The 27,293-nt window shown below is 42.1% G+C and overlaps 1 protein-coding gene across 2 annotated transcripts in view; it reads left to right on the forward strand.

Annotated features, from left to right (window-relative positions):
- LOC126470908 (intraflagellar transport protein 88 homolog) overlaps positions 1 to 27,293 on the forward strand; it is a 98,416-nt gene that overhangs the window by 31,710 nt on the left and 39,413 nt on the right. For both annotated transcript variants that reach the window (XM_050098941.1, XM_050098948.1), the window contains exons 2-11: positions 10,247 to 10,394; positions 10,507 to 10,554; positions 10,634 to 10,815; positions 10,906 to 11,101; positions 11,187 to 11,404; positions 11,502 to 11,611; positions 11,697 to 11,815; positions 16,125 to 16,272; positions 16,422 to 16,618; positions 27,088 to 27,274. In XM_050098941.1, coding sequence (XP_049954898.1) covers positions 10,248 to 10,394; positions 10,507 to 10,554; positions 10,634 to 10,815; positions 10,906 to 11,101; positions 11,187 to 11,404; positions 11,502 to 11,611; positions 11,697 to 11,815; positions 16,125 to 16,272; positions 16,422 to 16,618; positions 27,088 to 27,274 — 1,552 coding nt within the window. In that variant the 5' untranslated portion in view covers position 10,247. The remainder of the gene's footprint in view (positions 1 to 10,246; positions 10,395 to 10,506; positions 10,555 to 10,633; positions 10,816 to 10,905; positions 11,102 to 11,186; positions 11,405 to 11,501; positions 11,612 to 11,696; positions 11,816 to 16,124; positions 16,273 to 16,421; positions 16,619 to 27,087; positions 27,275 to 27,293) is intronic.

Raw genomic sequence — 27,293 nt, forward strand, 5'->3', positions numbered from 1 at the left:
ATACCTGAGCTGTTGCCTCATCATGTATGCCTAGGAGTGGTTACTTGTCATTCTGGAGCATCAGAACTCCTGGTAATGGCTTCTGTGCCAGACAGTCCTTGCTAAGGCTGGGTGGCACCCATGGGGAGAGCCCCTGATTGGAGTGGGTTGTATCAGGGTGAATGCTCTGCACATGAAGCATATCAAGCTCCAAAAATCTGGTTGTTCTGCTGTGGCTGTCTCATCGATTGGTAATGGATCATTAAATGCTGCTTCTTATGACCCTGTGACCCTGCCACCTTACCTTCCCTGGCCACACCCTGGGAGCAGTGCCGGCCTCGCCGGGTCGGTGTGAAACACTTTTCCCATTGCCTGGACTGGGCTCATTCACTACCACAAAACTGTGTGATCTTCTTAGTGACTTCCTGGTATTCATTACACCTCACCAGTCTTTGAATATGGTCAGGGAATTGTTTTTCATAGGAATCTCATTCTTCAAGCTTACGAGGAACTCTTGGCCAATCTCAAATGACAAGGCATTCATTTTGTTCGGCATTTTCAGAAAGGCCGTAGGGACAACTGCACTGATACTGGTGCCTTTATCCTGGACTTTGAGGGAGACACCCTCTCAGAGAAGGTCAAGTTTATGTGATATCGGTGTGCTGTGAAGGTGTGCATCCCGCCCCTCATGAGTTGCCTTCAGTGCTTGCATTTCAGGTGCTTGTCTACCCAATGTATGGCAGACCCTCTGTGTGGTGACTGTGGAGTCCCACTCCACAAGAGGAGCACCTTGTTCTGCCACTCTTGTGTGTAAATTGTCATGATCATCACTCTCCACACTCACCAGATAGCCCAGCTTATAAGAAAGAAAAGAAGATACAAGAGTATAAGTTCCTGGATCGTTTATCTTACACTGAAGGTCATCAGAAATTTGACAGACTTCATCGTGTGTTGATAACATTTACATTTGCCTCTGTTACATCCTTCTCCCCCCCCCCCCCTTTCTCCTTTTTTCTTATCCCAGTCCCGTCTCCCTCTCCTTTGCCCCCCTCTCCTGATGTTCCCACATCTTCCCCTCCAGGCGCTGCTCTTCCTTCCTGGCCAAAGAAGTGCCCTCCTCTTTTGGCACCGGTTGGTGATAGGGCTCCCTTGCAGGACACCTCTGCCCAGCGGCGTCAGGCCAGAGGCCTGCTACTGCAACTTTGCCACAGGACACATAGTCTTTGTGTCCCAAGGTCACCTGTTCTCTTCCCAAATCTTGCAGAAGCCTGCTTTCTCTTTGTGCCCTGCCCTCCTCCTCAACCTGTAAAGAAGAAGAAGAAGAAACAACATTAGTCATAGGACAAGCCCCCACCTTGTTGCACCCATCTACCCCCATCACAACCTGAGTCTGGCATCTTATTAATGGAAATCCCCCCCATTGTTGTTGGTGACCTGGCGGCATGATTCGCTCGAGCCTGTTTCCCTACCATTTGGATACCTGCTCTGTATTTATTCAGTGGAACTGTAATGGATACTACTGTCACCTCCCAGAGTTTCAATCCCGTATTGCCTTTTGTTCTGCAGTTTGCATTGTTCCCATAAATCTAATTTTACTGATGCTCACTCACTGCCCACTTTATGGGTTCTGTGCTTTCTGTTGGAACTAGGTTGGCCCTTTGAGGGCTTCCAGTGGAGTCTGCATGTTGGTCTATATGGATATTGTTAGTACATGGATCCCACTTTGTGCCACATTGGAAGTGGTTGATATTTGGGTCCACTTGAGCTCTGCCATCACGGTATGCAATCTCTAGCTCCCTCCTAACAGGCCACCTGCATCTGCTGCCCTAAATATCCTCCTTCAGCAACTCCCCCCGTGCTTTCTTCTCCATGAGGATTTTAATGCCCATCACTCTTTGTGGGGCAGTTCTTCTTCATCTAGTCAGGGGCTCATTAACCAGTTTCTTGTGGACCACAACATATTCCCTCTTAATGATGGTTTCCCTAGTCATTTTAGTGCCACATATGGCACTTTTTCTGCCATTGATCTTTTGCTCTTGTCCCATCCCCTTCTTCCTTCGTAATAATGGTCACTACATGATGACCTCTCCTTCCCATTAATTCTCTCGTTCCCTTCCCACCTCCTGATGACCAGGCTATCCCACTGGGCTTTCCATCATTCTGATTGGCCTCTGTATACTTCCCAGGTCATGTTTCCACCTTCTTAGTTAGGTTTTATTTATGAAGTCATCTGTGATCTGCTGGAGCATGGCAATTGCAACCACCATCTGTGATCTTAAGCAGCACCTGTCCTCCGTCAGTCTTATTAGCTTTAAACGTCTTCGCACCAAAGCCCATTACTTAACCTAACAGAGCAAATGGATATGTTGGGAATGCTTTGTCTCCTCTTTTGGTTCTTCTGTCCCTTCGTCATGGGTGTGGGCTGTACTCCGAACCCTCCAAGGTTGTCAGCAGCAGTCTTCCATTCAGAGCCTTGCCCTTCCAGGTGGCCTTTGTACAGATCCATCATTTCTCAGGAACACCTTGTGACCCATTTTGCAATGGCATTGGCACCATCCTCCTATCCAGCTGCCTTCTTGTTCCTCCAGAAACAGTGGACTGAAGCTTCCCACTTATGTTTTACCACTTTTCAGGCAGAATCCTACAATGAACCTTTAACTGAATGGGAAATTCTTCTAGCCCCACAGTTCAGCTCCTGGCCCTCATTCCATCCATATCCAATTGCTTCAATACCTCAGTCTTTCACAACACCAATATCTCCTCCCGGTGTTTAACCTGTGTAGCTCCAAGGCATTTTCCCCTCTCAATGGAGGGACAGTATTGTGGTTCCTGTCCTTAAACCTGGCAAGGATCTGTCATCCCTTGATCGTTGTCAGCCCATCATCCTGACCAATGTACTCTGCAAGTTACTAGAACGGATTGGGGGCTCATTAGCTCAGTTGGGTCCTTGAATATCAGGACTTTTTATCTCCTTACCAGTACAGCTCTTGGGAGGGACAGTCTCCGATGGATCATCTGCTTCAATTGGAAATCACAGTTTGGTAGGCCACCATCTCATCGTAGTTTTCTTCAATCGTTGTAAGGCCTACGGCACAGTTTGGAGCCATCATATCCTCCTTACTCTTGTGAGTGAGGTCTTTCTGGTCCCCTCTCAATTTTTATTCACCAGCTCCTGTCCCACTGATTGTGCGGAGTCCAAGTTGGCACTGTTCTCAGCTCTCCTTGCCCACATGTCTTGGGGTGTGGATTGTTCAACCCTTCTCTGCCTTTACCAGGAACTAGTTCCATCTCATCTGGACTATGGTTGTCAAGTTTATGGATGAGCTGCCCCTTGCATGCTGCTCCTTTTGGACCTGGTTCACCATCATGGTATCTGTTCAGCCACCAGCACCTTCTGCATTATCCCTGTCAATGGTCTTCTGGTTGATGCTGGGATCCCTCCCCTTTTGATTCTTCAGTCCCAGTTCCTGATTTCCTATGCCGTCACTATTGCTCTTCCCCTTCTCACCCCTCCTATTCTAATCTTTTTGCAGCTTCAGGCCATTGCCCACCTACCGAGGGTGGGTTTACCAGTTGTGCTCCACCTTGCTTCTCTTTGCTGTGTCTCCCATCTTCCCTCCCTGTCCTCTTCCCAGTGTTCTCTCCCAACCACCCCCCTTGGTTAGTTCCTCAGCCACAGATCCAAATGAATCTTTTCCGGGATCCAAAAGCCTCCATTGCTCCAATGGTAGTCCATTGTTTGTTCTAAACACTCTCACAGGAGTTTCAGGTTGCCATTGTTTTTTACACCAACAGCTCTAAATCTACTGATCATGTGGGACATCCCTTCACATCTTGTGTTGGCATGGAACACCATCTCTTGCCTTCCATGTGTGGGGTGTTTACTGCAGAACTGATGGCCATCCATTGAGCCCTCTGTTTTATTAAACATTCCTCCCTCACTTGGTTTTTTTTGTGTATGAAGTCAGTGAGTGGCCTCTGGGGTATCACTCGGTGTTTTTCCCACCACCCCTTGGTCCCTGCTATCCATGATCTTCTTGCTGATCTTGGAGATGCTGCTTGTTCAGTTGACTTCCTTTGAGCTCCTGGTCACATAGGTATCCCAGGAAATTAACTTGCTTATCATCTAGCCTGGGGAGGGGGGGCAGCCACCTATGTCGCATTCTCTGTGACCCCTCTGAGGGTGCATTTGCAGCTTTATATCAAGTCCATTTTTGCTCAATTGTGGGCTGACTCTTGAGGGGCTATCCTCCTGTCTAATAAACTTCATGCCGTCAAGGAGACTCTCACCATGTGGCATTTTTCTCTCTGCCTCTCCTAGCAGGAATCTACCATCCTGTGCCGTCTTTGTACTGGCTATACTAAGTTGACCCACGGGTTTTTACTCCGCAATCAGCCGTCCCATTTCCCCCTTTGTAGTTGCAGGGCTCCACCCACAGTGAGCCATATTGTGCTGGACTGCACCCATCTTTTGGCCCTTCACACTAAGTGTGCCCTCTCAGCTTCCTTGTCTAGTTATGGCCGGGTTCTCCCAGCCTTTTCCATACATTTTGTCTGGTCTGTTGTACTGTTTTGTTTCCCCTTTTCTTGTGTCTTCTTCCTCTATCGTTGTCCCATTATACAGTAATAATGGTATTGTGTAGATGTCAGGATGGGTCAGTGGCAGTTCAGGTGCCCCCCACCCCCCACGCCGCATGTAGCATTTCTCGGGCACCCATGCTCTCACCATTTCCACTCACTCCCCTCCTATTTTTTCCTCTTCCTGTTGCTGTAACATCCCTTTTCCTTCTTTTTTTACACATTATCCCTTTCTCTTGACTGGACTGTGCTGTTTGTGCAGTTTGTCCCTTAATTTCTGCCATCGTAGATCATGGGGCTGATGACTTCGTCTGGTCACCTCTCCCAAATCAACCTTTTGTGTCCCAGGTACAAACTACCAATTGGAAAGTCAGAATTAATTGCAACAGATTGATTCTGAAAACAAGGTGAAACCTGATTCAGCATAATTGCTCCTGTCTGGGTCCATAGTCAAAGTTCATTTCCCATAAACACTATCACAGTAACAGCACCATGACTGAGAGGAGACCTGCTCCATACTCCAGAAGGCCCATGGGACAACTCTGCTTCCGGGCACTGACACAACTTAAATACGTGAGGCTGCATCCTGATTGGCTCTGTTGACCGAGTGGTTTGACTGCTGCATATCTTGTGGTGCCCTCACTATGAGCACTTTGGAGAAAGTTGCGCTGCTGCCACTGGAGCATTGGCACACAATGCTCGAGAAGCAGTGGCCGTGTCTTACGTGCAATGACTGCGCTGTATGAACACATGGCACAACACAATCAACCAACTAACCAACCATTGTGTAATTTCGACAGGTAGAAAAGACTGTGTTCTGTGAGATGAGAGTAATTGTGGTGAAAGTTGCAGATGACTAAAACAGCCAACCAATAGGAACATGTATTGCATGGGTAACCATAATTAACAGAACACAGCCCTTTGAATTTGTCGTTTTAACAGAATGTAGTCATAATTTCGTTCACAGATGGGATTCCAAATTGACGAAATTATTCCAAGAAGCCCACATAACGAAGATTGCTCTGGATAGTTGTTGCCATTGTAGACAGTGTTATCCCACCATAGTCAATGAGGTGAGTTCCAGTTATCAACTCAGATACTCAGTTAGATTGTGAAGCTTCTATCAATTGCAAAAAACTACACTGATTCACAAAATAGATCTACATACCAGCAACGATCATAAGCATAGAAGGTGGTCAAGGAGAGCTTTGGATCACTAATTGTCATGAGCAACCACAACTCATTCCTAGAGGTATGTGTGTAGGAGCAGCCAAACCAGTCAAGGAAGGGCAGCTTAATGCCATTGACTACAGACAATGCAGAGGAGGAAGCTACTATTGAAGCTACTATTGAACTGCCAATAGGATCTGGCTTGACCAAGGAACAACATCACATGGTGTTAGTGGTCCTGCACTAATTTTCAGGTGCTTTCAAAACCATAGTGGAGTGGAAACAGACCAAAAGGTCCATGATAAAACACTATATCAACACTGGGTATCATCCACCAATTGACTAGCTCTCATATAGGATGTCGCAAGCTGAACAAGGGATTATCCAGGAGGAATTGGAGAAGATAATTCAAGATGACCCCACTGAATCTTCAGAGTGTAATTATTATGTTTTCTGAGCCTTTAACAAGTTGCAGCTGTATTTATTTGGCAAACCATTTGTTGTTGCAGTGGATCACCATTCTCTCTTCTGACTGACTAACCCAAAGAATCAGTTGGGTTGACTGATGAGACGTGTACTGAGGTTTCAGGAGTAAGGAGTCACAGGGGTATGCAAAAGTGAATGCAAACACAAGGATATCATCTCTCATTTTGGAAATCCTTTGGTGGAACATAAAAGTGTGGATGAAATTTTAATCATCACTGCATTAAATGTTGTTGCTACTAAACAGACGGCGTATCCAGTCTTGCCAAAAATCATTGAAGCCTTGAAGAAAGAGGAACCAAGAAAAGAAAAATTCCAGTTAATAAACAGAACATTGTATAATTTAAAAATGGTTTCTTACTATCCCAGCTCACCTGTGGCAAGTTAGCCAGGACTCAAACCTGGATTTTCCACTTTATGCAAGTGGTCACCTTAACCGCTTCAGCTATCCAAGCACGACCCACTGCCAGACCCAAACTTCCATACGTTGTCATCCATGTGTCATATCTGTAATCTTATATCCCATTAATCCCCTTTAATGTTATTTTATTCACAAGTCACAGGCCGAGTTTCAGCCAATAAATACAGAGTAGTAGTGCCTGTGTTGTGAAGAAGTAAGATGCAATGTTCCTTTGGAGCAGTAGTCACCACGGTGCCTGCCCCTTTGGACATGCATGCATGTCTGAAGGAACATTGCATCATACTGCTACACATCATAGGCAGCGCATTTTCATACCTATTGATCTGTAAGGAATACCAGTGATTGAAGCATATGCTGCAATTACTTCTGGGGCATCTGGTACCAGTTCTATGTGTAAAACAGTGCCATTCCACAGAATTGGGGAGGTTCCTGAAGTTTACAAATGGGAATCAATGGAAAATAGTTTGCTCTCAGTACTTCAAGCACATCACCAAAGCTGAGCCAACTGCAAAGCTCCAGAAATTGGATGGTTTCTTGTAGAGGACATAGTTTTGAAGCACGAGGATCCCTGTATGATGATCACCAGTCATGAATAAGTTCACCAGCCAAGACTAGTAGCAGAGTTAATTTCACTCTGCAACATCACTCACAAGATGACAACTGCCTACCACCCACAGATGAATGGCCTGACAGAAAACTTTAATAAGATGCTTGCAGATATTTTCCCCAGTATATTTTGATGTTGAACAGAGAGATTAGGATACAGCATTGCCTGTTGCGACATTTGCATATAACACAGTGAAGGTTTCACACTGTTTTGTCTCCTTCTTGGTCATGAGGCTGAAATGACAATGGACACTTTGTTCCTGTTTCACCCATAAGACTACGTGAAAAACTTCGTCACCAGGACCAAAGAAGCAAGGTAGTTGGCCTGCATATGGACTCTGGACACCCAGGAGAAAGACTGAAAGTGCTGTAACATGAAGCATCGGCCAGTGAGATATAGCCAAGGAGCCTTTCCAGAAAAGTTATGGGGGTGTTACTTTGTGCTGCATTGCATCTTTCATTGCTTGTTATACATCACATATGAAGTCAAGGGTTATGACCTTTCATGAAGAAGACAAAAATGTTAAGACATCATCCATGTCCTGTGTATGAAGCCCTACTACAGTCCTGAAGCACAGATTGATGCGCGCTTCTCATTCAACATAACTGAAAATCTGCTCAAGAGTTGTGAAGCTATGGCAGAAGAGGCTACCTTCATTGCTCATTGCAGTAAAGAGGATGTGACAGCAAGACCAGATTACAGCGATTTGCTGTTCAGAGGGCCGTTGACAAGATCTAGATCCAGGGTGATGTAGTTAGCTCCTGGAGAGGTAGCAATGCAGTAATGTATGTGCATGTAGTGTGGCTTAATGGTTAGTTTCACTGGCTATTGTGCTGTGGGTTGCCAGTTAAAGTCATTCAGCAGCAGTTACTTTTTACACAGTATTCAGCATTTCTGAAAGGTTCTAAAAATATCTTATGTTTGTAATGTTCTATGGTATGGAATGTTCAATTTTTGTATAAATAGCAGCACTCTCTTTGCATGAGTCCAATTCTGAAGAAGAAGATGATGATGATGATGATGGTATTTAATTTTGTGGGGCACTTAACTAGATGGTTGTAAGTGCCCATGCAAATCCTAATCTTTTCATTGTCCAGTCTCGCCATTTTCCTGAATGATGATGAAATGGTGAGGACAACACAAACACCCAGTCCACAGGCAGAGAAAATACCTGACTTGTCAGGGAATTGAACCCAGGACCCTGTGATCCAGGGGCAGCAACACTAACCAGTAGACTACGAGCTGTAGACAAGTTCAGTTCAGTCTGTAAGTTGGTGTTCATAATAAATGTGCTTTCAATGCTAAGTGTTGCACTTCATTGATGAACCTGCTTTCAGATTTGTATTTGATTGTGGTCATGGTGTGCTATTATTAGCAAAAGAGCATGGTCTAGAACCCCAGGTGATGCCTTAAGCACCAGAACTGTGACTAAGTTAGCCACTCTTTTAACCTTAATACAACACAGATTCCTCAAACAAAAAAGTATGCCCACTGGTTGGAAGAAAGCACAGGTTGCACGCGTCTACAAGAAGTGTAGTAGAAATGATGCACAAAATGACCATATAATAACACTGACAATCATTTGCTGTGCTATCTTAGAACACATTCAGAGCTAAAGCATAATGAGATATCTGGAACAGAATGATCTCTTCCATGCCAGCAGTCATGGATTCCGAAATCATCATTCATATGAAACCCAACTATTACTTGTGTCACATGCCATTCTGAAAGCCATGGATAAAGACTATCTGGTAGATGCAGTATTATGGTTTCTGAAAAGCATTTGACTCAATGCCTTACTTGTACTTATTAGCAGAAATACGATTGTTTGGGGCATTTAGTGAAATTTATGACTAGATTCAGAATTTCTTTCCAATATTTAGGTGGAGCAACATGGGTGGATGTAGAAATAACTTTGGACATACATCAGACAAGTGTGCTCATACCGTAGATGTTCATATTGCTAATTAATGGCCTGACAGACTGTTGATCAATGTCCAAGTCTAGTGTGATGAGAACATTAATGATAAGATGGCTCAGGAGAAACTGAAATGTAAAGACCTGAGAATCGGGGTCAGTTAAATGTGAAATGTCAAAACTGAATCATCCCTGTCACCATTGGTTCCCTGGGACCAGTCTCACATGAATTAGGTAGTGTGCTTTCCAGAATCCCAGGGAATTGAAAGACCATGAAATAAAAGATATAACCCTATTTGTGACACCAGTTGAAGATACATAATGTTATATTTTCTGAAGAGTTTGACTGGTTAAAAAGGCACCTGTATATGTATTTTAAAGTGATTGTGGAAGACCACCAGTGCTAAGAATCAGCCAGGCCTTGTTGTTCATAGGGGATTAGCAAATTTGTTGCTAACGAGTTTATTATAGGTGATGAACCTATGATTATTCATTTGCATGTTGTCAAGGCCAACTAGCTTATAACACATCACCTCTTTGTAAGGGTGGAATATGAAACAGTGGTGAAGCAGATCTTACCTCATAAAGTACTGTAAAATCATTTAAGCACCAGTCCTAAACTCCTAAGGAAGCTGGCAGTAACCCGGAGTAGACTTCATATCAAACAGTGTAATCTAACAACAACAACAACAATAATAATAGTAATAATCATATTTTTGAGATTTGTTTCTACATTTATGATATGCGCCACACCCTTGAGGATCACAGGCCTGTTATTTGTTTTGCCCTTAAATGACAGCATGTACTGCATTTTCATGTTCATTTATTAAGTGCAGATAATCTGTTTTTAGACTTTGTTTGTTCATTGTGTTCTTTTAAATGCAAACCAAATGTTTTTGGCTTAACTTGTCATTTGCTGTTGACAGTCATGTTAGAGTAATGAATTAATCGGACTATCCTTCATCCTCCACTCCTACCCCTTCCTCCCACTCATACACACTATCTCCTGCACATACAGTACGAATGTGTTTTCATATGCTAAACCAATAAAAAGTAGCTTCTTATTCAAAACAGCAGCTGTTTGTTTTCAGAATGAGTAATATCCAAGCTGAAGTCCTACTGGATGATGATATCTATTCTGGCTACAATGAGTACCCATCGGCTCTTAGCACAAAAGATCTCGAGCAAGATGAAATTATTCAAGAAGCACTTCGATCAACTTATGCAAAAAGACCAATTGTAAGTAAAAAAAAAAAAAAAAAGATTGTAACCATAACTTTGGAAAATGACAGATTTAATTTGCACCTGTACCTGTTGTGAACGTTAACTTTATGATATTTGTTTCATGGAGACAACAGCGAAGCCTCCCACAGCTATGCGTCTTGGTACATCATCAGGTGTAAGTTGATTGCATATATGTGATATAAGTGGTATTACGATGAACAGTTTGTTTGTCAGATTCTATAATGCTATTACAGTATCGTGAGGGAACCAGCCTAAACTTTCGTCCAGTGACCAGTACACAGGATGGGGTGAACAGACCGATGACAGCAGTGAGGGGTGCTGGATATACTTCTCAGCGACAGACTCAGCTGTTTGATCCACTTAATCAAGCAGCCAGCTCCCCTTCAGCACAGTTGGAAATGAAAAAAGAAGACACGTAAGTACTACCTCTTCCAGTTAGTTTTTTTAAGCCCTTGAATTTTTGTTGTGAGACTTGTTTCTGTCTAAATTTTAAGCATGATTTTAGGCCAGAGGAAAAAGCAAAGAAGCTTGAAAGAACTATAGCAGTACTGATTGAAGAGTCTTGCATTGCCAACAATCGTGGTGAGCTACGGCTTGCACTAGATAAAGCCAAAGAAGCATCCAGTAAAGAACAGCATCTCATTCGTATGCTTGATCAACAAGGATTAAGTGATAGCCACAATCTTGATTTGACATTTGGTGTAAGTAGAATCTGCAATGCAGCAGCTTTTAGAGATTCCCTTAAGAAAGACTGAATTAAGTTTTCATTGGAATTTAAAATTTCAGGTTCTTTTCAACTTGGCAAATCAGTATGCTGCAAATGAAATGTACACTGAAGCTTTGAATACATATCAAATTATTACAAAAAATAGAATGTTTCACAATGCAAACCGTCTAAAAGTAAATATGGGCAATATATACTTCAAGTTAGGGCAGTATTCTAAAGCTGTTAAGATGTATCACATGGCACTGGACCAAGTTCCAAATACTTACAAAGAGTTAAGGTTTGTGAAGAAAGTATGTAATTAGCAATTATCAAATGTACAATGTAACATTAAGTTAACTTCATTGTTAATGTTTGACTATCTCCTTTTATTCCAGAATTAAGATCATGCACAACATTGGCATATTATTTGTGAAAATGGGGCAATTTACTGATGCATGCTCAAGTTTTGAATTCATTATGCAAGAAAAACCAGATTTTATAACAGGTAGCCTTCGCCTTCCATTGACAACATAATTATATTACAAAATCTACAGTTAACAGCAGTTATTTTATTTATATTGATTTTTAAGGACTCCACATCATTCTCTGTTACTATGCCCTTGGTGACAAAGAGAAGATGAAAAGAAGTTTCCAATCAATGCTTGAAGTTCCTCTAAATATTGATGAAGAGAAGTACAGTGCACTGAAGGTAAATTTTGTTGTTATTGCTTAGCTTTTCTTTGTCATTTGCAGTACATACCTGTGTTATTCATCTCCTTAGCAAACTTAAAATTCTGTGCCATATATGTTTCAACTTTTGATGATTAAAGTGCTTATTGTTCTTTTAAAGGCAGGAGTTCAGCCATTAATGTTTACTAATTATATAGTGAGACCAGAAAACTGTAGTGACATGTCCACATACTTTCAAAAGGCCATGCATGTGGCAGTGCTATATCTTCTGTAGAGGACGCCTCAGATTTATGCGTGTGTGTGTGTGTGTGTGTGTGTGTGTGTGTGTGTGTGTGTGTGTGTGTGCGCACGTGATTTTCAATGAATGTAGTCCTGTTTTCTGCACAAATTTCTACTCTGCTTGTTCCTCTGTTTATTCTTACGATGGCTGCTGGGGTTATGGAGGACATTTTACGTTGGTTGGTCGAATAGCAAGAATCATTCACATGGCATTGCACCACCAATCACATGTGCTGGACAACCAAACTCAGATACTTCAGTCATTGGCTTCAGTTTTGTTCTAGTCAGCATGCTGCTCCTTGTTCCTTACATGGATATTGCGAAGAATGTTCCAAGTCATATGTCAGCTCACTCCTTTGCAGAATTTGTCATCTTTAACATTTCACCAAATGTTTGAACCTCTTTTAAAATACTACTGTAAGTGCACCCATGTTATTGCATCCTGGGTTGAGTTTTACCACTGTTGGAAGCAACCACATCAATCTTTGAGCATGGACAGCTGAATGCCGTGGGTTAAGTCATCATTGTCATTTTGTGTCTGACGTGCATAAAGAGCCATATACTGATCAGATGGTGAGAGATGCTGTCATTCATGTAGCTCCAGATTGTGAGGTGCGAGAGCACGCCCTCCAGTGTAAAAATCCGTTGCTCTCTGAGGTTTTAGCTATTGCACAGTTGTTCAAGGTGTTGCCAGCTGTGGGCAACCAAATTGAATCCTGGTGTGAGGTATCAGCAATCCAACTCTCTTTTCCACATCAAGCTTCAGATAGTTCATAGGGGTGACATGATTGTGGTGGTCTGTACATGATCAAGGTGGCTGGCCTTGCGCCCAGCAGCAGCTGCACCAACAAAGTAAACAGGTCAGTAACCAGCAACATACACATTCCATGCTCCCATCCTGCAGTTATTGTTTAATTAACCATGAGCACCCACACTGCCCAAAATTACCTGTCATAATTGCAACAAAAAAGGTTACATTCATTCTGTTTGCAATGCAAAAATTTAGCACAATGACCTGGTACAGATATGGACATAAACATTGTATCAGCTATTTCTGTTGTGTCAAACAAGCTTTTCAGCAGCAGGTTAAAGTGTAATTTAGAAAAATGTCAATTTTTGTTCACCTTCTATCATTTAACTTGGGTTTGAAGTTCCTTTTGACAGTCTCTAACCACTGCATCAACATGTTTCTGCTAATGTTTCACTTCCACACCTTTTGTCAGCCAAAGCTAGGCAGAGTTGCTTAATACCATAATTTTTTGCCTGGGGCAGTGACAGTCCTGTAGCTGTTACGTGCTTTGCTGAGCAAAGGGACTCAGTTTTACTGGTAACTGGCTTGTGAAACCATTTTTTACACCTTTAAGACCATGTTGCAGTCTGTGCCCTGCTGAGTGCTGTACCAACCAGGCTTCCACTTGGTTCTTGTGATGGACACTTCGCAATACAGGTTGGGGTGGTACTGGCTAATAGATATCCAGATCACTCCTAGTGGTGTATTGCTTGGGCCTCAAAAACACTATCTCCTGCACAAACTATGCACTCTCAGATAGAAAAGGAACCTTTGGCCATTGTATATGCTCTGAAGAAATTCCATATTTTTCTCTATGGTAGCAAATTCCAACTGGTCACCGATTACAAATGATTGGTTTCCTTATTCAGTCCTTCTGCATCTTTTCCAGATAAAGCGGCACATCACATTCAATGTTGGGCTCTTTCTGCTTTGCATTGCAATGAATAGATTCTTTTCCGTCCTACGAATCAACATGCAAATGCTGATGCTTTGTCTCGCCTGCTGGCTGGTCCAAACCCAGGATTTGATCAGGAGGAATTGCTTTGTTTTCACATCAATGTCACCACACAGCAAATGGTTGGCGGTTTTCCTGCAACTAGCACATGGGTTGTAAAGGCTGTACTTCGGATACCGTTTTGCAGAAGGTCATAATATTTGTACAACATGCTTGGCTGGATTCACCACATTCTCATTTGTCTGACCCCTTCCTTAATTATTAGATATTTTGACAATGATTCTCTGTTGTGAATGGTGTTCTGCTTTTAGACGTGGGTCATGCAACCCCTTGGGTAGTGTGGCTCTCAGTCTTTCATTTGGAGATTTTCCATTTATTAATGCAGATCATTGGGGTATATCAAGCACAAAAGTGTTGGCGCTTCAAAATGCGTTTTGGTGTGGCTTGGACAGTGACTTTACCCACTTGGTTGCCCCCTGTTCAGAGCATGTTATGCACCAAGCTGTCCCTTGGGCATCATCGTCTCCTTGGCTGATGCTGTCACATCCAAGAGCTGTATACATGTGGATTTCACTGGCCCCTTTCTCAAAGCTTAATGGCTATTGGTCATTGATGCACACTCTCATTTTCAGTATGTTGTTCATTGTGTTTCCACATCCACAAGTGCCACCATTGCAGTCTTGTCTAAACTTTTTTCACTCATAGGCATGCCCATGAAATTAGTGTCGAATAATGGTCCACACTTTCTGTCTCAGTAGCTTGCGGCTTTTTGTGATTCCTGTGGTATCCATCACATCCTCACCTCACTGTTCCATTCGCAGTCTAATGGTAAGGTGGAGTGCCTAGTGTGAACTTTGAAAACGCAGATGGAAAAATGTGTTACCACCTCTTCATTCGACATTGCCTCACATCAGCTTCTCTCCTTTTTCCGCTTCATGCCATTGAGCAGAAGAGCCCTGCGGAACTACTCCCCAGGTGGCAGCCAAAGATACTGCTACACCTCGTGCATCCTCTACCTTTACATCAACCCGTGCAATTGCCACGTCTCCTCTGGCCAGCTGTGGCTGTTGGGGCGCATGGCTTCAGACATCGGTTTAAATGAATTAGAAATGTCATCACCAGATGCTGAGGGTGGCGTCTCTGTAACATACACAAGGAGGACTGTCTCTGCTTGAGGCACCATGATCAGCTTCGCCTTTGCGTTACCAGTCGGGTGCGCCGTGATGTCGCACCACTGCCCTCGAGCCCATCCACATGGGATGTCATATGCTGCTGCTGGTAGTTCTCCAATCCCGTGTGGGTGAGGACATTTGTCCTCGGTGGCTGAACCAGCATTTCCTGTATTTCTTCAGACACCATCATCAGGGATTCCGCACTTGTTCCTGAGCAACCACTGAACCAGTATCAGCACCGCAAGCACTGTCGCCAGAGCTGGTGCCCGAGGTCGACACTGAAACAGTCTCGGCATTGTAAGTGTTGCTGTATGGTTTGACATAAGAAGGTGGGCACAGGCACAGAATGTGTCTGAACCTGTAGTGCCACAGACTGTATGCTGCCATTGCAGGACATCACCTTATCCAGGGCCCAGCAGATGAGGAAGACAGCATGGAGGTCTCAAGGATCTATTATCTCCCTGAGAGGGAAGAAATGCAGTGATGCGTGTGCATACTTTCAAGAAGCTGTGTGTGTGTGTGTGTGTGTGTGTGTGTGTGTGTGTGTGTGTGTGTGTGTGTGTGTGTGTGTGTGTGTGTATTTTTCAGAGGTTTTCCGTTTATTACATTATTGTTTCCTACTGAATGTTCGTTAGACACAGTGTTCAAGTTGTTAATGCTTCCGTGGAATAAAGTTGTGTTCAGTCTGTTGCTTGTCTTGTACTTATACCTAATTACAACAAAAACATGAAACAGTGACACATACAATGAAACTGAATGTCAGGGACAGTCTTACATCATTTATTTATCACCCCTTTGGCTTTCTCCGTTGCCCCCTCCCACCCCCACAGCCCTCCTTCTCCACCACCCAATTACGCATTCCGGCCACTTCTCCTCCTCTATTTTATTATTTCCAAATACTTCAGGAAGAAAGGTGACAACTCCCTGAATTGTAGGGGCATTAAGTTGTTGACAGGCACATAAACAATTCTGAAAACTTTGCTAGCTTTCAGAGGAATCCTTTCTCAAACTAGAGTGATGGTGTGAGAAATGTATTATTTAAATGCTTTTGTTTAAAACTGTTGACAAATACGTATTTGTAAAATTGATCATGGTGCCACCATTGCCTCTAATTTCTCTCTTTATGATTTAGGATGATCCAGGATCCACATTAATCTTAGAAGTTATTAAGAATGACAGTTTACATAAGATAGAACAGAAGATGAAGAACGATGCTGAGAGGAGTATCCTTACTGCAGCAAAACTAATAGCACCTGTTATTGAGGATACCTTCAGTGCTGGTTAGTTACAAATATTGGGAAAGTAATTAAGCATAAAGGTTTTAACACAATTCATTCTACACTGATTTGTTAATTTCATTTTGCATGTATTTTTTATGAAATGGATTGTAAAATACTTATTCATGAGTACATTTAAAGCATTTTTGTAGGTTATTCTTGGTGTGTTGACACAATCAAAGCCTCAAATTATGGAGCTCTCTCATATGATCTTGAAATTAACAAGGCTGTAATGTTTCTGAAGCAGAAGGAAATTTCCCAAGCCATTGAAACCTTAAAAGGATTTGAAAAAAAAGACACCAAAGTTGCAAGTACAGCTTCAACAAATCTGGCTTTTATTTATTATCTTGTAAGTTTTTTATCCATATTTGTCTCAGTAAAATCTTATTATGTATGATTTCTCAAATGTATTGGTATGTGTTACGCATACAAAAGCCAGTGATGCCTGAACAGTTTAATAGTGAAAATCAGTATGTACTAACCATCAGTAATTCTTACTTGCAAGAGAAACATTCACACACGTACATACCAACAGCTGCTAGTTTTCGAACACATATATGGCTGTCACCTGAAGTAATTTAAGAAACTCACAGAACATCTAAATCAGCAAGATAAGGCAAAAATACTCTGCAAAGAAAGCACACTAAAATGTTCCACAAATCCATAATTTGATTTCTTTAAGAAATTTCGTGATTAGAAAATCCACAACTATTTAATTTGTTAAGGGTAAAACACTATATCATAAACCAACATAAACAGACAGTTAAGGTCTACTATGTTGTATGTGAGGTGGTCAGGTGGAATTCATTTGATCTTTTCACTTCTGACAGAGAGACAAGCTGCACTGATTGTCATCATAATAGAAATAATTAAAAGAAAGTAAGATGAAGGGGCTGGAGATTTCCAACAGTAGAAAGAAAGTATTCTCCTAATTATAGAAGGTGTATATCTATGCTACTTTCTGTGAAGCAGATGTTTGCTAATACAGGGTGACAGTTATTGAACTATATGAAAAAAAAATGTAAATTAGTTACAAACTACAGTTTGCACATACTTTATTCAACATGTAAACATCATTACAGGTATTTGGATTTAGGTTATGACGTGTTAAACATGCCTGTCATCATTGACGAGGATGTGGCACAGACAGATAGCAAAATTCTACATGACCCACTAAAGTGTGGGAACATTGGTGCTATCAATGATCTCCTGAATGGCTGTTCTCAGCTCAGTAATGGTTTTATTGTTATCGCTGTACACTTGTCTTTAATATTGCCCCACAAAAAGAAGTCACATGTGTTCAGATCCAGAGAATGTGGCGGCCAATCGAGGCCCATGCCAGTGGCCTTTGGGTACCCCGGAGCCAGAATTTGGTCCTCAGACACTCTCCTACTTCAGTGAGGTTGAGCTCTGTCTTGCATGAACCACATCTTGTCGAAATCAGGGTCGCTTCGTATAATAGGGATGAAATAATCTTCCAAAATCTTCATGTGCCATTTGGTAGTCACTGTGCCATCAAGGAATGTTGCACCAATTATTCCCTGACTGGACATTGCACACCACACAGTCAGCCATTGAGGTTGAGGAGACTTCTCAATCGCACACATGCGTGTGGTCCAGCACATGCGCTAATTTTGCTTTTTGATGAACCCATCCATATGAAATTGGGCTTCGTTGCTAAAACACACCATACATGCACATAATAATTCCATCATTCCCTGCAGCCAACCATGCAGTTTGAACATTCCAATGCCAACAGTTCAGAAGTTGATGATTTTATTTCACATAGTTCAACAATTGCCACCCTGTATATTATAATGGTACAAAAATTTAAATAGACAGAAGCATAGCACCTGTTTTCCATTTGTCAAAAATTATGTGCATTAAATGGCCAGAAAGTGTTCAACATAGCAGTTGTGCTTTTGAATAACATCGATCTCTCACTTTTGCCTGTTCCATTTCTCCATACCTTTTCCATGCTGCTGTCTTTATTTTTTATTCCTAGCAATGTTGTTTGTTGTGGTCTTCAGTCCTGAGACTGGTTTGATGCAGCTCTCCATGCTACTCTATCCTGTGCAAGCCTCTTCATCTCCCAGTACCTACTGCAACCTACATCCTTCTGAATCTGCTTAGTGTATTCATCTCTTGGTCTCCCTCTACGATTTTTACCCTCCATGCTGCCCTCCAAAACTAAACTGGTGATTCCCTGATGCCTCAGAACATGTCCTACCAACCGATCCCTTCTTCTAGTCAAGTTGTGCCACAAACTCCTCTTCTCCCCAATTCTATTCAATACCTCCTCATTAGTTATGTGATCTACCCATCTAATCTTCAGCATTCTTCTGTAGCACCACATTTCGAAAGCTTCTATTCTCCTCTTGTCTAAACTATTTATCGTTCATGTTTCACTTCCATACATGGCTACACTCCATACAAATACTTTCAGAAACGACTTCCTGACACTTAAATCAATACTCGATGTTAACAAATTTCTCTTCTTCAGAAACGCTTTCCTTGCCATTGCCAGCCTACATTTTATATCCTCTCTACTTCGACCATCATCAGTTATTTTGCTCCCCAAATAGCAAAACTCCTTTACTACTTTAAGTGTCTCATTTCCTAATCTAATTCCCTCAGCATCACCCGACTTAATTCGACTACATTCCATTATCCTCGTTTTGCTTTTGTTGATGTTCATCTTATATCCTCCTTTCAAGACACTGTCCATTCCGTTCAACTGCTCTTCCAAGTCCTTTGCTGTCTCTGACAGAATTACAATGTCATCGGTGAACCTCAAAGTTTTTATTTCTTCTCCATGGGCTTTAATACCTATTCCGAACTTTTCTTTTGTTTCCTTTACTGCTTGCTCAATATACACATTGAATAATATCGGGGATAGGCTACAACCCTGTCTCACTCCCTTCCAACCACTGCTTCCCTTTCATGTCCCTCGACTCTTATAACTGCCATCTGGTTTCTGTACAAATTGTAAATAGCCTGAAACTTCCTGGCAGATTAAAACTGTGTGCCCGACCGAGACTCGGATTCGGGTAGCTCAGTTGGTAGAGCACTTGCCCGCGAAAGGCAAAGGTCCCGAGTTCGAGTCTCGGTCAGGCACACAGTTTTAATCTGCCAGGAAGTTTCATATCAGCGCACACTCCGCTGCAGAGTGAAAATCTCATTCTGTAAATAGCCTTTCACTCCCTGTATTTTATGCCTGCCACCTTCAGAATTTGAAAGAGAGTATTCCAGTCAACATTGTCAAAAGCTTTCTCTAAGTCTACAAATGCTAGAAATGTAGGTTTGCCTTTCCTTAATCTTTCTTCTAGCAAGTGTCCTGAAAGGAGGGTATAAGATGAACATCAACAATAGCAATAGAACCACTAATTCAGCTCTTTACACATGTACTGAATCTGTCACAGTTGTTTAATAGGGAATTGTGTCACTTTTAGTTCTTGTGTGTTTTGATATTATGGGCTTATGAGTCATAAATTTTCTTGTTGCATTGACTTTTTCTTTTTGCTCTTGTTTTCTCACTTACTCTTCTTTATTTCTAAAAAACCAATTTTTAATTAACATATTTATCCTCTATGAAGTTTCGATTGTGCGTTGCACTACTAGTCATTTTTGGCATTAGAGTACCTCCCACTCTCTCCTATTTCTCTCTTCTCTTTTGTTGATCACCCACACATGTAGACAATGGGAATCTTTTTGTTGGATCTGGAATTTCTCCTGAGTCAAAACAGGTTGCTTAGTAAAGTCAGTTAGACAATGCTTATGAGAGAGAGCTGCCACACTATGAAGCAGACTCCATTGAGAGGCCTCTACTGAACTGAGAAGTGAAAGGTGGAATAATGATATAGGAAAAGTATTAGTGTAACAAATGTTTTATATTGGACAAGAGAAGAGAGTAAATTAAGTTTGGGAAGGTTAGAAGAGTGAGGAAAATTTTGGTTTCACTATTTGCTGGCTTTTCCTGATATGAAAAGCTGTATTCAACACACAAGTATACCAGTTTATGGGTAGTTCTGTGTCATTGAGATTTCTGTTGTATTTTATGAGCTGCCTGGCAGATGTACATGCTAGAGAAGACATTTATTTGGTCTCAGTAAGAAAGGATGAGTTGTAGTGCTAAAGTGACCATACAGAGGCACATTGGAGATGTCATAGAACACAGAAATTAAGAGACTACTATAAATGAGCATTGACAAAATAGAAATGTGAAGTATAGTTGATAAAACAGTAAACACAGCTGTGGCACACATTATCCTAAAGAACTCCCGTGTGTAGGAATTTGAAGCTATGTTACATAGCGTCTTACCCTTATAAAGTACCTGTTCTTTGCTGCATCATATTCTTTCTCAAATACTGCCTTCACTTGATACACTAATTTCAAGTCTCACTAAATGTACAAACAATCCTACTACTGTGTGGCACACTGTACCTCATAGTTTGTATCTTAAAGTTGTCAGCCTCACTTTACATTCAGAACCCCATGAGACAAGAGGTATTAACTGACCAGACTTTCTTAACATCTATGACCACTTCAGTCTCACAAAGATCTGCAGTTCATTCTTTGGATTCATTAAATGCAGGAAGAGTATCAGTTGGACAACAGCTACAATAAAAATATAAAACACTGATGGTAATTAATAGAATGCTCGAAATGGCATTATTATCTTTCAGTTAACTGAACCCTGTACCAAAGTAGCAACTTTAATCAACTTCTTTCCACTATTACAAATGTTATCCCAGCACTGTAAATGTATACAAATCACATCATGCTCTCTTTTGTCTGTTAGCAAAAGCTCTGCTATTCAGGTCTTCTTCTACATCCTTCCCAATGTTAGAATGCCTCAGTATTTGCCACTCAACCACATTCATCTAATACGGATGGAATGACTGTGTATTATCTCTGTCCTCTTGACACCACTGAACACACTGGCACTTTCCATCGCTTGTCCAATTTTCTCTCTCCTTCATCAATCCTAGCCTCACCACCCCTCATCCCTTCTTGAAAATCACCCATTTTCCATTCCCTACTATAAGACTACACAGTTGGCTGCCCCAGATTTGTTAATAGCACTCTTCTAGGATTGACATATATCTTCCTCTACAAAACTTTGAAGACACCATCTTGGCCCACACCCTGGCCCTTCTCTTGTTTATGTTCTCAGAACCATGGATTTGTTCGCAGTAATGGTAAATTTCGTACCCAACTTCCTGATATTATATTAGAGCTCCCATCACTCACTAAGCTCAGGCTGCTAATGACCTTGCAGTTTAGCTCCAAAAACCCCCTCTATTAATCAGTCAATAACAAAGCTCAGTTTAGCTTTAGCCCAGCTTGTCTGTGAATCCTTTGGAGGAGCCTTCACAACAGGGGCTTATTGTATTGTTGCACTGACACAATATCAGAAGTAACACCAACCAAGTTTTATTCTGCTTCTACATGAAGAGATCCCCAATAACACTGAATGAAGTACAGAGCAGTACAAAGTCTCATAACTATAGAACAAATCAATATACAGTCACATAGGCAAGCAAACAATAAAGACATAAACATAAGTTTGGCCAAGGGCTCGGTGCACCCAGCTTATATTTGGCTGATGTCCACATGACACAGTGCTTGCTGTAGAGTCTGTCCAGTTTGTGAGGGGATCTCTGTAGGCAGCTGTGGAGGCGGTTGTATTACACACTATTTGATTTGGCACACTCACACTATAAGGTTACAACACTCATTCCACTTTGGCCAAAAGTGTTCACAATGCAGATGTCCTTATCTTCATTGGTAGGTGATAACTGCTGGAGCTGGTGTCATATTGTTACAGGAGAACATGGTCTGAACTGCTGTGTGCAGACATGGCTTCCACTTCCCCACAAGAGGCCTTAAGGGAGCACTGGTGATGTGGAGCTGTATCCAAATCCATGTCCAGGAAGGCTCTTGGCAATGGAGGCAGCAGAGAAGGCGGCAAAGACAATGGCGACAGAGGCTGTAGAGATGGAGGTGGTCCATCGTTGAGTACTCTGCCCATTGGCAGGGGCACCTAAAGTGAAGATGGCACTTGTGCCACAGGAGATGTGGACTACACCACATGGGCTGGTGCAGAGTCCAAAGGTGGCTATGGCAGTGGAGAGCTCTCTGATACATGGCCGGTCACGCATGGTTGGTCATGCATGGACAGAGTGGGCTGTAATGTCATGACACCAAACCAGCAGAGAAGTTCATTATGAATATGCGGTGACCTCAGCAGTAATGGACTGCTGCCGGTATCCACTTAGTGTACTGGCCAAACCCACAAGACCAGAAGATGGATCCTGGATGGAATCGCTGTGAGGTGGGCATTGGCCAGAGCAGATGAAGCAGCTTATTGGACTGGCAACAATGAAGCAGCTATGGTTGCTAACTGGAGTGAACTTGTATGAACTCTAGAACCTATTGAGGGATTCCTCAGGAGAAGATTGAATGATGTATTTTTCATCTGGGTTTTGAATCTATCTATCATCTGCTCCACTTCTTCATGGATTGGGGATGAAAGGGAAGAGCTGTAATGTGCTGGATGCCATTCTTTGTACAAAAATCTTCAAACTCTTAAGACAGAAACTGCGGGTCATTGTCTATCACAAGTGTATACAGCAGTACTTCTATGGAAAAAAATCTTTGAAAAATCTGTGAGTGTAGCTGCTGTGGATGTGGATGAGCAACGAATTAGATAAGGAAATTTTGAGAAAGCATCAACTACTACAAGCCAAAAGGAGTGTAGGAATATACCTGCAGAATCGGCATGAATACATTCCCAGGGGCGCTGTTGGGTGGACCACAGGGAAAGAGAGGCTCGTGGTGCCACATGATGGGTGACACACTGTGGACAGGCTGTCAATGCATGTGATCAATTTCAATACCGGACCAAAACACACGGCAGAAGGCCAGCAATTTTGGGTGAGAAACACTGGAGTGGTCCAGGTGGAGAAGACATGGACAGGATCACAACCCTGGATGCTGGCACTTCAGTAGTCAACATTAACACACCACCAATAACTGAGAGTCAGTGGCAGAGAGAGCATAATAATTATGCAAAGCATCTGATGCTCGGCCCAGTGTTTATCTGGCCAGCTGTGGTGGGTAAATTCAACAACCTGACGTAAGACAGATTGGTCACGACAGCCACTGACATCCAGAAACTGATAATAAGGAAACCAGCCATTGTGTTTAGAGTTTCAATGTCTAAATGAAAGCACAATACTGATCAAATGCTGGATCAGGGCCCATCAGCAACAGATGATGAGAATCCGCATTAGCTTGTGCTGTGGGTTGGAAATGAATCTCATAGTTATAGCATGACAAAAACAGAGCCCAGGCAATTTTGTCTGGTAAAGATGCTGAAGGACTGAAAAGAGAAACCTGAAGTTTATGATCAGTAATAAAATGAAACTTAGAACTATATAAGAGTGAAATTTTTGGAGTGTGTACACAGCAGGAAGGTCTTCTATTTCTATTTGCAACGAGCACTGTTGTGTTTGATTCAGAGTTTTTGGAAGGATGCGAGATAGGATGTTCGGAAATGTCCATATATTTTTGTGTGAGAATGGCCCCAAGGCCATACTGATGGCGTCTGTGGCCGAAACAAGATGTTGGTCTGGATGGAAAGTACCCAAGCAAGGTGCTGAGTGTAATTTTGACCTTGACAGAGTAAAAGCATGTTCGCAGGCAGATGACAGTAAGTAGGAACATCTTTATCTAAGATGGCTGGACTGGGCCAGTGTGACTGTACACGGAAGAAATTTATGGTTGCACACAATCTTTCTGAGAAAGCCTTGCAACTCTTTGACATTGGTAGAACACTGCAAATCTTTAATGGCATTGACATGCTGGTGTAAGGGCTTGCCACCAGCAAGCAAGACTTCAAAAACAAGATAGACAATAGGTGGCTGAAAAAATTGTAATTCGTCCAAGTTGCATTTCAAATTGGTGGCCTTTAGCACTGTGAACAGGGTACCAAAGTTCCACAGATTTTCATCTGTTGAGGAACCTGAGACCACAATATCATCTGCAGAGGCCGTGAGTTGCTCCAAAAATCATTGGAAAGTAGCAGGGGCAGTAGCCACACTGAATGGCAGGTGCAGGTATTGATATAACCTGAAGAGGGTATTCCCTACTAGGACAAGTTCAGAGTCATCATCCAGAGGCAGCTGTAAGTAGGCTTCTCCTAAGTCTATTTTGGAAAAATAATGGCCCCCAAAAGCTGTGCCAAGAGTTCATCTGCACAGGGTAAGGGATAGGTATCAATAATAGACTGTGAATTTGTAGACACTATAAAATCACCACAGAGATGAAGGTTACCGTTAGGTTTTTTCAACAATTACCAGCAGAGTAGACCATTCACTAGAGGAGACGAGTGTGACAACACCCAAAGATGTAAATTGATCAAGTTCCAGTTTGACATCTTCTCAGAAAACTATTGGGTCTGGGTGGACACTAAAAAAAAAAAAGAAAAATAAAAAAAAAATAATAAAAAAAATGGAGGAGTGGTGTCAGTTTCATTGTGATATGGGCTTTGATATCTGTAGTTCACCCTAAACCTTCCAAACAGGGAGGAATACTCTGAACTGCGCCTGTCCAATTGTTGGTATGGAACTTGATCTGATACCAAATGCATTTCATCAGAAATAGAGAACCCAAAAATTTTGAAGGTCTCAAATAAGCTTTCAGTGTTGGCATCATTCACTACCAGAAAGATCAAAGGCCAAACAACTGTTTTGCACTGTGGGGAATATTTTTTGTTTGTTGTAATTCACCAACTAATGAGATACAAGGTACAATGCTGATGATCCAAGCTCCACACAGATTTTAGAATTTAATGCAGTCACTGCTGCACCTGTTTCCACTTGCATTTTTAACATCTTGCCCATCACATGTACGTCAGTGTAGAGTTTGTTGGGGCTACCACCACTTGGGAAACACTACTCACATCCATTTTCAGGTTTGGTGAAAGAGGTCGAATCTTCCATGTAGATGCAATATGTCTCTTTTCTTACAACGGTTGCATATCACCCAACACTTTGGGAACATAGCGTGCTCATGTTGAGCAAAACTGCGTGGGTAAGACAGAAGAGCATGCAGCTGCTGTTGTGATGCTGACTGCTGCTGATGCTGCTTAGCACAGAGGCAGTAGTTGTGTGGCTGCAATGTCTCCTTTACCACATGAACTAACTGACAGCAGCAGAGGAGGAGAGGAAGCAATGGTGGCTACTTCGCACCATGTTTCTGTCTGATTTCCTGCTGCCTAGATACTGCAAAAGATGCAGAAATGTTCAGAACATCTGTGAGAGAGGGACTTTCACATTGTAAAGAATGTTCATGAACTTCCCTAAGCAGCATATAGCATCACAAACCACTGAATCAGCATATGAGTTCCCATGGGCCTCAGTAACAAACTGCCAATGACAGCTGAGCCCATGAAGTTCTGCTGCCCAAACTCTGTATGACTGTTGTGACCACTTTTGACAATGGTAAAACTCAATGTGAGCAGCAATAACATGACGAGTAAGTTTGCAATGATAATTAGAGAGAAATTGACATATTTTATCAAAAGAGAGACTATCAGGTTCATGAAGAGGAGCTAGCTCGCACAAAAGATGAGAAATCCATGACAAAAATATATCCTTACATATATTGGGGTTGGCAACTCTAAAAGCTTGAAAAGGTTGCTGAAGGCATTTTTCATAAGCGTTCCAATCTTCCATGGAATCATTGTATGGAGTATGGAATATTGAGATGACAGCTAATGTGTTGTTTACTGGTGATGGAACTCCATTGTATGATTGCAGTGTAATGTCTTCTGTTCTCTTAGCTGACTGGATGGTTTCACATTCTGATGTTATGTGTACACTGTAAAAACCCTGGTGAATACCCTGGTGCAGGGGTTTGTCAATCAGGGAAAGATCTCGAGTATTCTGTCACAGCTGCAAGGACACTGCCATTACAGTACCTGTACATAAACAGCATGTCTGCGTATTCTGCATGGTAAGTGTATGCAGCATGTTGGTATTCACAGATACAGTGGACTTGCTCAATTTAATAACACTCAGGCACGACACACACACAGCTTCACAACTGATTATTGATCCAACCCATTATTGAACACTGGGTACTCTTGCAGCTGTTGCTTTGGTGTGACATCACAGTGCTGCCATCTGTTGGAGAACCCCCACACCTCTTGTAGAATGGATTTATCTGTCCCACTATTATTCTGTTCACCACATTGCCTACATGGCAGTGATATACACACTTGTCTTCATACTCATTGTGTCCGCAGCTCATGGTCGTGTGGTAGCGTTCTCGCTTCCCACGCCCGGGTTCCCGGGTTCGATTTCTGGCAGGGTCAGGGATTTTCTCTGCCTCATGATGACTGGGTGTTGTGTGCTGTCCTTAGGTTAGTTAAGTTTAAGTAGTTCTAAGTTCTAGGGGACTGATGACCATAGCTGTTAAGTCCCGTAGTGCTCAGAGCCATACTCATTGATGGATGTGCATAGTCGTCAACCTGTTCCAGACCTGAAAAGATCAAAAATTGAACACAGAACTCTTCATACAACTCTTTTGGTTTATTTTCACACGTAGAAGCACCTCACAAATTGACGTTCTTCCTGAACACACACACACACACACACACACACACACACACAATCTTTGGTTGGAATATGAATTTGACTTATTTCAGGTTGAGTAATAAGTATTATTAAGTTTTAAAATATCTCCTTTCCACATTGTTGCAGTTCAGTATGAATATTGCTTCTATGTAACACCTACCTCTTTTACAGCAAGGTGATGTTGAACTGGCTGAGAAATGTGCCGAAAAAGCTCGTGAAGCTGACAGCTATAATTCTGCTGCTTTTGTAAATCTTGGCAATTGCAGCTTGTCCAAAGGAGATGCAGATACTGCAAAGGAGCTCTACATATGTGCTCTTGAAAATGATGCATCATGTGTGGAAGCTCTTTACAATCTTGGTTAGTATAACTGCATAAA

This window comes from Schistocerca serialis, chromosome 1, assembly GCF_023864345.2.
Source record: "Schistocerca serialis cubense isolate TAMUIC-IGC-003099 chromosome 1, iqSchSeri2.2, whole genome shotgun sequence".
Taxonomy (NCBI): domain Eukaryota; kingdom Metazoa; phylum Arthropoda; class Insecta; order Orthoptera; family Acrididae; genus Schistocerca; species Schistocerca serialis.